Source organism: Pristiophorus japonicus, chromosome 13 (genome assembly GCF_044704955.1).
Source record: "Pristiophorus japonicus isolate sPriJap1 chromosome 13, sPriJap1.hap1, whole genome shotgun sequence".
NCBI lineage: Eukaryota > Metazoa > Chordata > Chondrichthyes > Pristiophoridae > Pristiophorus > Pristiophorus japonicus.
The window spans coordinates 125,282,076-125,296,898 of NC_091989.1; the positions used below are offsets into that span (position 1 = coordinate 125,282,076).

Consider the following 14,823-nt stretch of genomic DNA (forward strand, 5'->3'; position numbering starts at 1 on the left):
CAACCTATGTTGTTAATGAGATGACTTTCATCAAAATGTCTAGCTCCCGGCAAGGATTAATTTGATTAACAATATATTAATACCCATTGTGATGTATGGGTTAAATAATTTCTGAATAAACTTAATGAGATGACTTTGTCTGCCTTTGCCATCCTTTCACTGATCATTATTCACAAAAACGGGACTCAAAATTCTTTGAGAACTTTATTGAATACAAATGTATGAAAAAACTAAATTAGTACAAGACTACTTCAAAATATCACAATCCCTTTGTAGGTTTGTTTAACACTGTAAAATAAGAAATAGAAACACCTGTGTTTCTTGTGAATTGTCAACCTTTTAATCATTTTTGAGTACTACAGAAGCTTTGACTCAGCGCTCTCTTCAAATAATGGCAGTGCTCAGAACATACAATGAAAGCTGATGCAGTTGTACATCAGTTGGCACAAATAAACTGATTTTAGGCTGTTTTCAGCTGGCCATCATACATTTGTTCCAAAAGGTATTAATTGTGACCTCTTTTTAATAGCTGATTGATTATTTCCATGTCTTGGTTACTACGATGTTTCAATAACACTGCATAGGACACAAAGCTTCAAAACTAATTTAGATTTGTTTAAAGCATTTCCTGTATTTTACAAAAAAAATTCACGTTTATATATCGCCTGTGTTTAAAAAAATTGTACCAGTGAAGCACAGAAAGCATTTTCAGATACTTAAATAATAGTTTCTCATTACAATTCCATCACACTACACAAATCAATACTTCAGGCAACCTGTGCCTTCACCACTTTGTCCATAGTTCTCACAGAATAATGAAAATACTGACCTAATCCTATTGTTTCAATAGCAAAGCTGGATATAATACTGATGTATTTGGTCCTGGTGTAAAATTCCAAGCTTGACTTTACAACTGTAAGACAATGCTATACTTGTCATTTTAACAATAACTTACAGTTAAGACATATGACTATTTGGAGGAAAAAAAGATAAATGATAGAAAACACGTTAAACCTAACAACCGAGCCAGTCATGTTTCACATTCCCTACTTTGACAATCTTCAAGCTCTGATCTTCCATTTTAAGATAGTACCAATCCTTGAAAAAGTAGCTGTGTCCTGTGAAAAATAAAAAACATATTTAATGCACATTTATGAATGAACATTCTCTTGTTTAATGGATTCTTGTCTAAAATTTCTGTTGGGCAAAAGGCAGGGGACTTTACTTTTGGACCTAACTCTGCTTCTCCAAACTAGTTAGTCAGTCAGAAGTTCATGAGTATGATTTAGGCAGACTGTCCAATTATTCTTCCCCTGGGTAGGGACAGAAGATGCCACATCGCTTCTTAGTGACAAAGATTGAGAGCTTACTTTATGCAAGAATTACTGTGTTCAAATGCTGCATTAATTTGGAACAATGTCTTTACTATTCATTTTCAGAATTTTGAAACAAATGTTGACATGTTATGTCAAAACAAACGGCAGGGGTACTGTCATTACAATGATTTAAGTCTAATTTGCATACATGTGATTCAGAAGAATGAGAGGTGATCTTATCAAAATGTATAAGATTATGAGGGGGATTGACAAGGTGGATACAAAGAGGATATTTCCACTGATGGGAGAGACTAGAACTAGAGGGCATAATCTTAGAATAATGGGCCACCCATTTAAAACTGAGTTGAGGAAGAATTTCTTCTGAGGGTTATAAATTTGTGGAATTCGCTGCCTCAGAGAGCTGTGGAAGCTGGGACATTGAATAAATTTAAGACAGAGATAGACAGTTTTTTAACCGATAAGGGAATAAGGGGTTATGGGTAGCGGGCAGTGAAGTGGAACCGAGTCCATGATCGGATCAGCCACGATTGTATTAAATGGCGAAGCAGGCTCGAGGGGCCGTATGGCCTACTCCTGCTCCTGTTTCTTACGTTTTTCATGTAAAAGAGAAAAAGTAAGAAATGTGCCTATCAAATCACAGAATCCATTATGCCAAGAGTAAGATTGTTTGGCTTCCTATTTCTTAACCAGTGACATTTATGTCTTCAGGCTGTTTCAAGAAAGTTTGGCTCACCATTTCCAAGAGACTCAACGGCGCAATCCAAGTTATCTGGGATGCCGTTCCAGGAATCTGCAATTAACTTCGGGAACCCAGCATCCATTTTCTTCTTCACTTCATTGTATCTGTAACAGTTTGAAATACATAACCTTTAATTGTAATAAAGTAAGTTCTTCATAATAACAGCTATGATGGAATGTTGGTGTACTTTTTGTACGTAAAATGACATGCCAATATAAAAATATACATCATCTGCAGCATTGTGAAATCTGAGATTTAAAAACAAAAATTAATTTTACTACTCAAACTATGAACTGAAAATAAAAATTTCCCTGATTAATATTCAGAGATTCAGCCTACCTCCAAAACTTGTCACCTGCAAAGATATAGGTCTTCTTGTTTTTCTTCCAGTTAAAAGCTGCATCAATACGTGGCAAGTCATCTGGTAGCCCAAGTGTGGAGATTTTCTTGGGATATCCTTTCTCCAGGTCACTGGCAATATACATCCAGTGCTGATCACCTAAATAAAGAGGACCATTGTTTATTAGTAAGATAGAGCAATTGACCATTGCTCATCAGAGATCTCCGAGTGTTAGCATACATGTGCTCTGCAAAACAACTAATTTATCAGCCACAATTCCCAGGATTTTGCTCACCTCGGCGGGTCGCTGGTGGGTCCCGACCCCACTGCTGGCTCCATCCTGCTCTGTGAAATGAATTTACGTTGATTTGGCTTGTTAAGCCCGCTCAGAGCGTTTCTGCCCAATTAGAGGAAATGAGTTTGGTGATGTGATTTGATGACATGTCATCAGCCAATTTCCTTAAAATGGACCATGTCTACATTTATTTTGACATTTGTGCTGTCAGTGTTCGACAGCATTGAGGTGCTGCAAACACGGACAAGCATTATAAAGGTACAGGGATTCTCCCAGATCTCCCATGACTCCCTCCAAATGCTTATGGAGGGAGTCACAGCATGCAGAGAGGTCCTCTTCCCTGCCCATGGGTGGAAGAGACCACCTCAAGAGATCAACACAGCCTGGTTTCATATTGCAGAGGAGGGCACAAGCAGGGATGTGGTTAGGAGGATCTGTGTGCAATGTCTCAAACGTTTTAAGGATCTCAGTAGGTAAATCACAAAATGTTAGTACAAGGCCACACTCAACCTCATCCTGCTGTGCCACTCATCACATCCCCATCACTCTGCCTTCCCTACACTACTGCTGCACATCCTTACTCACACCAACTTACCTTGCACCTCCAGCCATCTCTCTCTATCTATATTATCACACCCCATCTCTCCAGCCACCTTGAAACCTTTATTTTCAATACTTTGCATTCTTGGACAGATTTGGAAGTGGCTTAGTGAGTTGCATTGAATGGTGAGGCGTCATTTTGCTAAGTTAAGGAGTCATTTGGCCAAAGTGGACTGGAAACAGCTATTTGTGAGAACAGTGGGAGGCATTCAAGGAGGAGATCCGGAAGGCTCAGGCCAAACATGTGCCCTTAAAGAAAAAGGTTGGAAATAATAATTCTAGAGCCCCCTGGATGTCTAGGGACTTACAGGGGAGGATAAAGAAAAAAAATGATGCTTATGTCATATACCAATGGCTAAATACTATAGAATCTTTAGAGGAAAATAGAAAGTTAAGAGGCAAAATTAAAAAGGATATTTGGAATGCTAAGAGTGTGAACGAGAAATTATTGGCTAGTAAAATTAAGGAAAACCCTAAGATCTTCCATAAATATATCAAGAGTAAAAGGGTAACAAAAGAAAGGGTAGGCCTATTAGAGACCATGAGGGTAATCTTTGTGTGAAGGCGGAAGATGTTGTTAAGGTTCTTAACGCACACTTTGCATCTGTTTTCACAACGGAAAGGGGCAATGCAGATACTGCTATCGAGGAGGAGTGTGATATTCTGGATGAAATAAATATAGTGAGAGAGGAAGTATTAAGGGGTTTAGCAGCTTTGAAATTCCCCAGGCCTGGATAAAATGCATCCCAGTTGTTGAGCGAAGTAAGAGAGGAAATAGCAGAGGCCTTGACCATCAGTGTCCAGTCCTCTTTGGATCTGGGCAAGGTGCCAGAGGATTGGAGGACTGTTAATGTAGTACCTTTGTTTAAGAAGGGAGAAAGGGATAGGCCAAGTAATTACAGGCTTGTCGGCCTAACCTCAGTGGTGGGAAAATTATTGGAAAAAATCCTGAAAGACAGGATAAATCTACATTTGGAAAGGCAAGGATTAATTAGCGACAGTCAGCATGGATTTGTTAAGGGAAGATTGTGTTTGACTAACCAGATTGAATTTTTTGAGGAGGTAACCAAGAGGCTCGATGAGGGTAGTGCATACAATGTAGTGTATATAGACTTTAGCAAAGCTTTTGATAAGGTCCCACATGGTAGACTGGTCATGAAGGTTAAAGCCCATGGGATCTAGGGCAAAATGGTAAGTTGGATCCAAAATTGGTTTGGAGATAGGAAGCAAAGGGTAATGATTGATGGATGTTTTTGTGACTGGAAGAATGTTTCCAGTGGGGTTCCACAGGGCTCAGTACTGTGTCCCTTGCTTTTTGTGGTATACATCAACGATTTAGATTTGAATATGATTAAGAAGTTTACAGCCAAAACTAAAATTGGCTGTGTGGTTGATATGAAGAGGAATGTCATGGGCTGCAGGAGGATATCAATCTACTGGTCAGGTGGGCAGAGCAATGGAAAATGGAATTTAATTCAGAGAAGTGTGCGGTAATGCACATTGGGAGGGCTAATAAGGAAAGGGTATACACATTAAGCGGTAGGCCACTTAATAGTGTAGATGAACAAAGGGACTTTGGAGTGCTTGTCCACAGATCCATGAAAGTAGCAGGCCAGGTGGAGAAGGTGGTTAAGAAGGCATAATGAATGCTTGCCTTTATCAGCCGAGGCATGGAATATAAGAGCAGGGAGATTATGTTTAAAATGTATATTACTTTGGTTCGGCCACAACTGAACTACTATGTTAGTAGTAGTATACTACTACTAATACTACTGTATTATAGGAAGGACATGATTGCACTAGAGAGGGTGCAGAGGAGATTTACTTGGATGCTGCCTGGAATGGAGAATCTTACTTATGAGGACAGACTGGGTTTGTTCTCATTGGAACAGAGGAGGTTGAGAGGAGACCTCAGTAATGTGTACAAAATATTGAGGGGCCTGGACATAGTGGATAGTAAGGGCCTATTTCCATTGGTAGAGGGGTCTATTACGAGGGGGCTTCTTTACGCAGAGGGTCGTGGGGATCTGGAACTCGCTGTCTGGAAGAGTGGTGGATGCAGAAACCCTCATCTCTTTTAAGAGATGGTTGGATGGGCAGTTAAAGTGCCATAACCTGCAGGATTACATAGAGCTGGTAATTGGGATTAGACTGGATGACCTTTTGTTGGACGGCGCAGATATAATGGTAAGTACTGCAGGGAATCAAATACGGCCAGGGTGATCTCCTGGATGGGTCGGAGAGAAATTTCCCCAGATTTTTTCCTCCCTAAATTGACCTGGGTTTTTATCTGGTTTTTGCCTCTCCCAGGAGATCACATGGCTCTGGTTGGGGTGGAGTGTAGAATGTTTCAGTAGAAGGGGTGTCACAGTTGTGTGAGGTGGACTGGGTGTTCTTTGCCTTTTTGTCATTGTTCATAGGTTTATATGGAACCTTTAGGGCTGCTGACCAAGAGCCGTGCGGCTCTTTGTCAGCCGGCATGGACACGATGGGCCGAAATGGCATTCTTCTGCGCTGTAAATTTCTATGTTTCTATAACTGCACCCCCAGCCCGCAATGGTCATGAGTGTGAAAGGAATGGCTTAGGCATTGTAGGGATACTTTATGGTATTGTTGTGGGGTGGTGCCAACCTAGCGCATCATATGGCAGCCACGGCGTACAGCATCAAGTGAAGTAAATCTGGCCATGGTGAGGCCATCCCTGGCGTCTCGGGCAGCAATGTGGTCGGGTGCTGATGCCTTCTGTCCTGTGCAGCATCAGTTGATTGCGGTGAAGGTTGGTGTTGTTGTTGGTGCTGCTGGTGTGCCTGATGCTGCTGGTGTTGGGGCTGATCGTGGTCAGATTCTGAGGACCAAGGTGAGAGAGTATAAAGGGCACCCATATTGATGTTTAACCTACGCTGCCGCCAGGTCAGGTCCAAGATCACCTCAACCTCTGTCGTTGAGCTACAGTACGTGGACGACGCCTGTGTCTGTGCACATTCTGAGGCTGAACTCCAGGATATAGTCGATGTATTCACCGAGGCATATGAAAGCATGGGCCTTACGCTTAACATCCGTAAGACAAAGGTCCTCCACCAGTCTGTCCTCGCCACACAGCATTGCCCCTCCCGTCATCAAGATTCACGGCGCAGCCTTTGACAATGTGGACCACTTCTCATACCTTGGGAGCCTCTTGTCAACAAAGGCAGACATTGATGCGGAGATTCAACATCGCCTCCAGTGCGCCAGTTCAGCCTTCAGCCGCCTGAGGAAAAGAGTGTTCGAAGACCAGGCTAACATCCCCAGCATTGAAGCACTGACCACACTCCATCAGCTTCGTTGGGCAGGCCACATAGTTCACATGTCAGACACGAGACTCCCTAAGCAATTGCTCTATGTGGAGCTCCTTCACGGCAAACGAGCCAAAGGTGGACAGCGGAAATGTTACAAGGACACCCTCAAAGCCTCCCTGGTAAAGTGCGACATCACCACTGACACCTGGGAGTCCCTGGCCAAAGACCGCCCTAGGTGGAGAAAGTGCATCCGGGAGGGCGTTGAGCTCTTCGAATTTCAACGTTGCGAGTGTGAAGAGGTCAGGCATAGGTAGCGTGCGGCAAATCAGTCCCACCGCCTCCCCCCCTTCCCCCAACAAATGTCTGTCCCACCTGTGACAGGGTCTGTGCCTCTCGTATAGGACTGTTCAGCCACCAAATAACTCACTTTAGGAGTGGAATCAAGTCTTCCTTGATTCCGAGGGACTGCCTATGATGATGATGATGATTGATGGAACAGATTGTCAGTGAAGTTGAGATGACAGAAGCATTCGGTCAATGGTGAGAGGTTGTTCCAATGAGGTGACACTGGATAGAGAGATTGCTCGAAACACTTGCAGCCTGCATAAAGCTCAATCTGTGTTCCAAATGCAGTAAGCAACAGCTTCTGTGCTTGGAAAGTGAACAGCTGTGAGTTGTGAGCTTTTATAGCACATTTCAAATTGTCAAGTAATCAGCTGTTTCAATGGCCATTCAACTCCCACCTCAACTTAACAGACATGATCCCCGAGCAGTGAGAACCCCATGGGCGAGCACGCAAGGCCAAAGGTAGACTAAAATGTATCATAATGATGTCTAAACAAGGTCATAATGCACTTAATTGTGTCCCCTGCTGCGTGTCTGGTCTGCTCAGCGCTGACAGACTCGACATTGGGAAAGGCGCGTGGCAGTGGGTGAAATAAAAACACTTTCCCGCCCGGCCCATCACCGATCACACCGACTGACCCCACCCCTGAAAAAGTCCGGCCAATAAATCTGAATAAAGTTATATTTTCACCTTGTAACAGCTGGATTCAAGTTCTGAATAACATAATAGACTTATCTAAATTTATTGGAGGAAGATGATTCACACTTTAGTCCTAAATTACTACTTTAACATACTTCTTAGTCATTATTGCTTCAATATGTGTGTGACCTAGTGACAGTGAAAGATCAAAATGTGGAAAATGTTTGTTTTTGAAATTTCCTTTAACCTACTCCAATCATTATGCCTATAGGATCTAGCTCAGAATTTGCACAACATTTCTGTATGTTTTACAAAAGTAATGTTAAAATGTTTGCTATGTGCATGGGCATATGGTGTTAACCTTTTACATGAGTAATCATTTTGGGAGCTATAAGTAGTTTTGAAAGGTTAATTTTGTGATTGAACAAATCATTTAAATTCAATTTATTTGTACTTTTGTAGAATTTTATCCAAGATTGGCCAAGATTTGGATCTGTTTCCGCAAGTTGTTTTTGACAAAATAACATTTGTATTACATAACATATTAATGACTCACAGTGACCATTATTGAAATTCATACCTGCAAAGAATATCGTCTTCTCATTTAAAGGCTCCTCATAGGCAGCATCAAATTTTTCAGGCAGATGAGACCAGTAACTAGCAACTAGCATTGGTCCCGTGGGTTTGCTCCGGGGATTTGTGGTTCTCCACAAGAATCTAAACAGCACAAAAGATTTTAGGGAATGCACAATGGACTGATTCATCAGCACATCTGTTTCTAATCATCACAGGCAAAGTGCACGCCAGCAGTAGAAGTTCCTAATTCCCTACCTCTGCAAGAGAATGCTAATTAAAAAAAATTGTGTTTTAAAAAGTATCTAAACAACCAGATGTATCTGCAAATTTAATTAAAAGTTATGCAAAAGACCCATATTACTTCTCTTGCAAATGGGAGAATAACTTGGCCAACTGGTGATTCTACCAAATTAATTTAAATGTAGCTAATTAATGCAGAAGACTATAAAATGTTAGGCAAACTTGTCCAAAGCAGCCATGTTATAATGAAAACCTTTTTTATAAGAACATAAGAATTAGGAACAGGAGTAGGCCATCTAGCCCCTCGAGCCTGCTCCGCCATTCAACAAGATTATGGCTGATCTGGCCGTGGACTCAGCTCCACTTACCCGCCCGCTCCCCGTAACCCTTAATTCCCTTATTGGTTAAAAATCTATCTATCTATCTATCTATCTATCTATCTATCTATCTATCTATCTATTTGTGATTTGAGCTAGCCTCAACTGCTTCCTTGGGCAGAGAATTCCACAGATTCACAACCCTCTGGAGAATAAATTCCTTTACAACTCGGTTTTAAATTGGCTCCCCTGTATTTTGAGGCTGTGCCCCCTAGTTCTAGTCTCCCCGACCAGTGGAAACAACCTTTCTGCCTCTATCTTGTCTATCCCTTTCATTATTTTAAATGTTTCTATAAGATCACCCCTCATCCTTCTGAACTCCAACGAGTAAAGACCCAGTCTACTCAATCGATCATCATAAGGTAACCCCCTCATCTCCGGGATCAACCTAGTGAATCTTCTCTGTATCCCCTCCAAAGCTAGTATATCCTTCCTTAAGTAAGGTGGCCAAAACTGCACTCAGTACTCCAGGTGCGGCCTCACCAATACCCTATATAGTTGCAGCAGGACCTCCCTGCTTTTGTACTCCATCCCTCTCGCAATGAAGGCCAACATTCCATTCGCCTTCCTGATTACCTGCTGCACCTGCAAACTAACTTTTTGGGATTCATGCACAAGGACCCCCAGATCCCTCTGCACCGCAGCATGTTGTAATTTCTCCCCATTCAAATAATATTCCCTTTTACTGTTTTTTTTCCCCAAGGTGGATGACCTCACACTTTCCGACATTGTATTCCATCTGCCAAACCTTAGCCCATTTGCTTAACTTATCTAAATCTCTTTGCAGCCTCTCTGTGTCCTCTACACAACCCGCTTTCCCACTAATCTTTGTGTCATCTGCAAATTTTGTTACACTACAATCTGTCCCCTCTTCCAGGTCATCTATGTATATTGTAAACAGTTGTGGTCCCAGCACCGATCCCTGTGGCACACCACTAACCACCGATTTCCAACCCGAAAAGGACCCATTTATCCCGATTCTCTGCTTTATTAGCCAGCCAATTCTCGATCCATGCTAATACATTTCCTCTGACTCCGCGTACCTTTATCTTCTGCAGTAACCTTTTCTGTGGCACCTTATCGAATGCCTTTTGGAAATCTAAATACACCACATCCATTGGTACACCTCACTCCACCACGTTCGTTATATCCTCAAAGAATTCCAGTAAATTAGTTAAACATGATTTCCCCTTCATGAATCCATGTTGCATCTGCTTAATTGCACTATTCCTATCTAGATGTCCCGCTATTTCTTCCTTAATGATAGCTTCAAGCATTTTCCCCACTACAGATGTTAAACTAACCGGCCTATAGTTACCTGCCTTTTGTCTTCCCCCTTTTTAAATAGAGGCGTTACATTAGCTGCTTTCCAATCCGCTGGTACCTCCCCAGAGTCCAGAGAATTTTGGTAGATTATAACGAATGCATCTGCTATAACTTCTGCCATCCCTTTTAATACCCTGGGATGCATTTCATCAGGACCAGGGGACTTGTCTACCTTGAGTCCCATTAGCCTGTCCAGCACTAACCCCCCCAAGTGATAGTGATTGTCTCAAGGTCCTCCCTTCCCACATTCCTGTGACTAGCAATTTTTGGCATGGTTTTTGTGTCTTCCACCGTGAAGACCGATACAAAATAACTGTTTAAGGTCTCAGCCATTTCCACATTTCCCCCTTCTCATCTTCTAAGGGACCAACATTTACTTTAGTCACTCTTTTCTGTTTTATATATCTGTAAAAGCTTTTACTATCTGGTTTTATGTTTTGCGCATGTTTACTTTCGTAATCTATCTTTCCTTTCTTTATTGCTTTCTTAGTCATTCTTTGCTGTCGTTTAAAATTTTCCCAATCTTCTAGTTTCCCACTAACCTTGGCCACCTTATACGCATTGGTTTTTAATTTGATACTCTCCTTTATTTCCTTGGTTATCCACGGCTGGTTATCCCTTCTCTTACCGCCCTTCTTTTTCACTGGAATATATTTTTGTTGAGCACTATGAAAGAGCTCCTTAAAAGTCCTCCACTGTTCCTCAATTGTGCCACCGTTTAGTCTGTGTTCCCAGTCTACTTTAGCCAACTCTGCCCTCATCCCACTGTAGTCCCCTTTGTTTAAGCATAGTATGCTCGTTTGAGACACGACTTCCTTACCCTCAATCTGTATTACAAATTCAACCATACTGTGATCACTCATTCCGAGAGGATCTTTTATTAGGAGATCGTTTATTTTTCCTGTCTCATTACACAGGAGCAGATCTAAGATCGCTTGCTCCCTTGTAGGTTCTGTAGCATACTGTTCTAAGAAACAATCCCGTATGCATTCTATGAATTCCTCCTCAAGGCTACCCCGTGCAATTTGATTTGACCAATCGATATGTAGGTTAAAATCCCCCAAGATTTACTGCCATTCCTTTTTCACATGCCTCCATTATTCCCTTGATTATTGCCCGCCCCACCGTGAAGTTATTATTTGGGGGCCTATAAACTACGCCCACCAGTGACTTTTTCCCCTTACTATCTCTAATCTCCACCCACAATGATTCAATATTTTGTTCATTACAGCCAATATCGTCTCTCACAACTGCCCTGATATCTTCCTTTATTAACAGAGCTACCCCACCTCCTTTCCCTTCTTGTCTATCTTTCCGAATTGTCAGATACCCCTGTATGTTTAATTCCCAGTCTTGGCCACCCTGCAACCACGTTTCTGTAATGGCCACCAAATCATACCCATTTGTAATGATTTGTGCCGTAAATTCATTTACTTTATTTCGAATGCTGCGTGCGTTTAGGTAGAGTGTTTTTATACTAGTTTTTAAACCATGATTTTTAATTTTGATCCCCCCTGCAGCCCCTTTATATTCATACATATTGTCCCTTCCTATCACCTTGTGGTTTACACTTACCCCAGTGCTACTCTGCTCTGTTGCCTCCTGCCTTTTGCATTCTTTCTTGGGATCCTGTTCATCTGAGCTCACCCATTCTAACTAGCTCAGAGCCCTCTCCTGTGTTCCAAATACTCCTTGCATTGAGGCACCGAGCTTTCATGCTTGCCTTTTTATTACACTTTGAATCTTTAGAATTTTGCTGCACAGTGGCTATTTTTGTTTTTTGCCTTGGGTTTCTCAGCCCTCCACTTTTACTCATCTCCTTTTAGTCTTTTGCTTTTGTCTCCTTTTTGTTTCCCTCTGTCTCCCTACTTTGGTTCCCATCCCACTGCCATATTAGTTTAACTCCTCCCCAACAGCACTAGCAAACACTCCCCTTAGGACATTGGTTCCGGTCCAGCCTCGGTGCAGACCGTCCGGTTTGTACTGGTCCCACCTCCCCCAGAACCGGTTCCAATGTCCCAGGAATTTGAATCCCTCCCTGCTGCACCACTGCTCAAGCCACGTATTCATCTGAGCTATCCTGTGATTCATACTCTGACTAGCACATGGCACTGGTAGCAATTCCGAGATTACTACTTTTGAGGTCCTACGTTTTAATTTAGCTCCTAGCTCCTTAAATTCATCTCGTAGGACCTAATCCCTTTTTTTACCTATATCGTTGGTACCAATGTGCACCACGGCAACTGGCTGTTCACCCTCCCTTTTCAGAATGTCCTGCACCCGCTCCAAGACATCCTTGACCCTTGCACCAGGGAGGCAACATACCATCCTGCAGTTTCGGTTGCGGCCGCAGAAACGCCTATCTATTCCCCTTACAATTGAATCCCCTATCACTATCGCTCTCCCACTCTTTTTCCTGCCCTCCTGTGCAACAGAGACAGTCACGGTGCCATGAACTTGGCTGCTGCTGCCCTCCCCTGATGAGTCATCCCCCTCAACAGTACTCAAAACGGTGTATCTTTTTTGCAGGGGGATGACCACAGGGGACCCCTGCACTAACTTTCTTGCACTGCTCTTCCTGCTGGTCTTCCATTCCCTATCTGGCTGTGGACCCTTCACCTGCGGTAAGACCAACTCGCTACATGTAAATCCACCCTCAACTCCAATTCCGCAACGCGGACCGTCAGGAGCTGGAGGCGGATATGCTTCCCGCACACGTAGTCGTCAGGGACACCGGAAGTGTCCCTGAGTTCCCACATGGTACAGGAGGAGCATATCACGTGACCGAGCTCTCCTGCCATGACTTAACCCTTAGATACACTTAAATTGGCAACAACAATGCTAAAGTTTACTCACTGTTATAGAAGAGAAAAAACAAAAACTACTCACCAATCACCAGCCAATCACTTACCCCCTTGGCTGTGACGTCACCTTTCTGTTTCTTTCTACTTCTTTTTTGCCTTCTCCCTGTAGCTGCACAAGCACGTCTCTCGCCGAACTCGCGCTGCTCCTGGTCTCACTGGCCTTTTGTAGGCCTCTCCGATCCCCGGAACTCCCGCCTCTCGCCGAACTCGCGCTGCTCCCGGTCTCACTGGTGTTTTGTAGGCCTCTCCAATCCCCGGAACTCCCACCTCTCGCCGAACTTGCGCTGCTCCTGGTCTCACTGGCCTTTTGTAGGCCTCTCTGATCCTCGGAACTCCCGCCTCTTGCCGAGCTCGCTGCGCTCCCGGTTTCACTGGCCTTTTGTAGGCCTCTCCGATTCCCGGAACTCCCGCCTCTCGCTGAACTCACTGCGCTCCAAGTCTCACTGGCCTTTTGTAGACCTCTCCGATCCCCGGATGAAAATAGAATGAATTGATTCTCTTGGTAGTCTGTCGTATCCAACAAAGACGTTGATGTGCTAATCATCAATGGCATGTGTCTTCAAGTGGCTGTGTAGGCCAATTCTGGATGCACATAGTCTCTTGCACGTTGGACAAGGGAAGTTTGATGTGCCGGATGCTGACAGTACTGCCACCTGATGTCGTCTATCTCTAGTGTCCCGCAGACATTGACATCGGCTTTCTTCGAAGGTCTGGCAGGCAGTCATTGTGAGGGTTATTAGCTGCTGTATTCTCGAGGTCCTTTGGTCGGGTGCCAGAGTACTGGAGGTTAGCCTTGATGCAATCTTTGTAGCGCTTGCGGGGGCACCCCTGGTGTCTTTGACCTTCACAGAGCTCGCCGTGAAGAAGCTGACAAGGGACCCTTGACTCATCCATGCGGATGACATGTCCAGCCCACCGGAACTGGGCTCGCATGATCATCACCTCAATGCTAGTTGATTGTGCTCTCTCCAGAACCTCAAAGTGTGTCACTGGTAACTCATCATAAGAATATAAGCAGTGCTAATAAAGACAATAACATTAGGTAGTGCAAATATTTTAGAACATCATTTATGATGTCAAATGTTCAGGGATTAGTTGTATTATCTTTACCCTGTTAGTCAGATTAATGTTTAAATCACTAGTTCATTGAAGAATTAAGGTAGAGGGTTGCGGTTCTGCAGCCTTGTAATTCAACAGTAAAACTGCTCCCTTAATAAAAAGGTGTTAGTGTAAATTTTTGTCTTCAATGTATATTGGGAATTGGCACCCTTTGATTTCTGTCCATTCTTTTTAATGAAGGAAAAAAATCACAAAGGTACATGTCTGAATTCCCAAGATGTGATCCTAGGATGGGAAGCTCTGATCTGGGTGCAATGAAGATGAGAATCTATCCCCTCAAAGTTTCCAGACTCCAAGGATGCTTACAGATCCTTTTATGATCTATCAAGATGTTGTACAATTTCCAATTTGTTCTACTCTCTGCACATGTTTAACAAATAAATATCCTGTTGAATGTTTTAATCCTGAGTGAGAAATACTCGAAATCTGGCTGGGATTATAAAGCATGACCATAACTCTAGTGTTTCAGTCTACATTACAGCATAGCTGTGAGAATTTCAGGTACAGACTAACAAAATAGACTACTGCTTTGGATTTTGGTTTATTGTTATAGTTTAAAATGTGGGGCGATCTTTAGTATCCGTAGTGTTGCTGCAAATTGGGTGTCTTCTCCTTGCATTATGTGATACTAAAGCCTGAGGCCTTCTCATTCCTCCAAGCACATAGCGCATAATAATACATGCTGCAGGCACTTGCAGTGTTCATTTCCTATGCACTCATTATGCACTCGGCTTATTAAGACCCCCACAG

At 42.9% G+C, this 14,823-nt stretch overlaps 1 protein-coding gene across 1 annotated transcript in view; it reads right to left on the reverse strand.

Moving 5' to 3' along the window:
* Positions 1–317: 317 nt before the first annotated feature.
* Positions 318–14,823, reverse strand: part of mmp2 (matrix metallopeptidase 2) — a 35,976-nt gene continuing 21,470 nt past the window's right edge. The window contains exons 10-13 of the mRNA XM_070897990.1: positions 8,152–8,288; positions 2,416–2,575; positions 2,071–2,180; positions 318–1,118 (exon numbers count right to left, since the gene is read on the reverse strand). Coding sequence (XP_070754091.1) covers positions 1,015–1,118; positions 2,071–2,180; positions 2,416–2,575; positions 8,152–8,288 — 511 coding nt within the window. The 3' untranslated portion in view covers positions 318–1,014. The remainder of the gene's footprint in view (positions 1,119–2,070; positions 2,181–2,415; positions 2,576–8,151; positions 8,289–14,823) is intronic.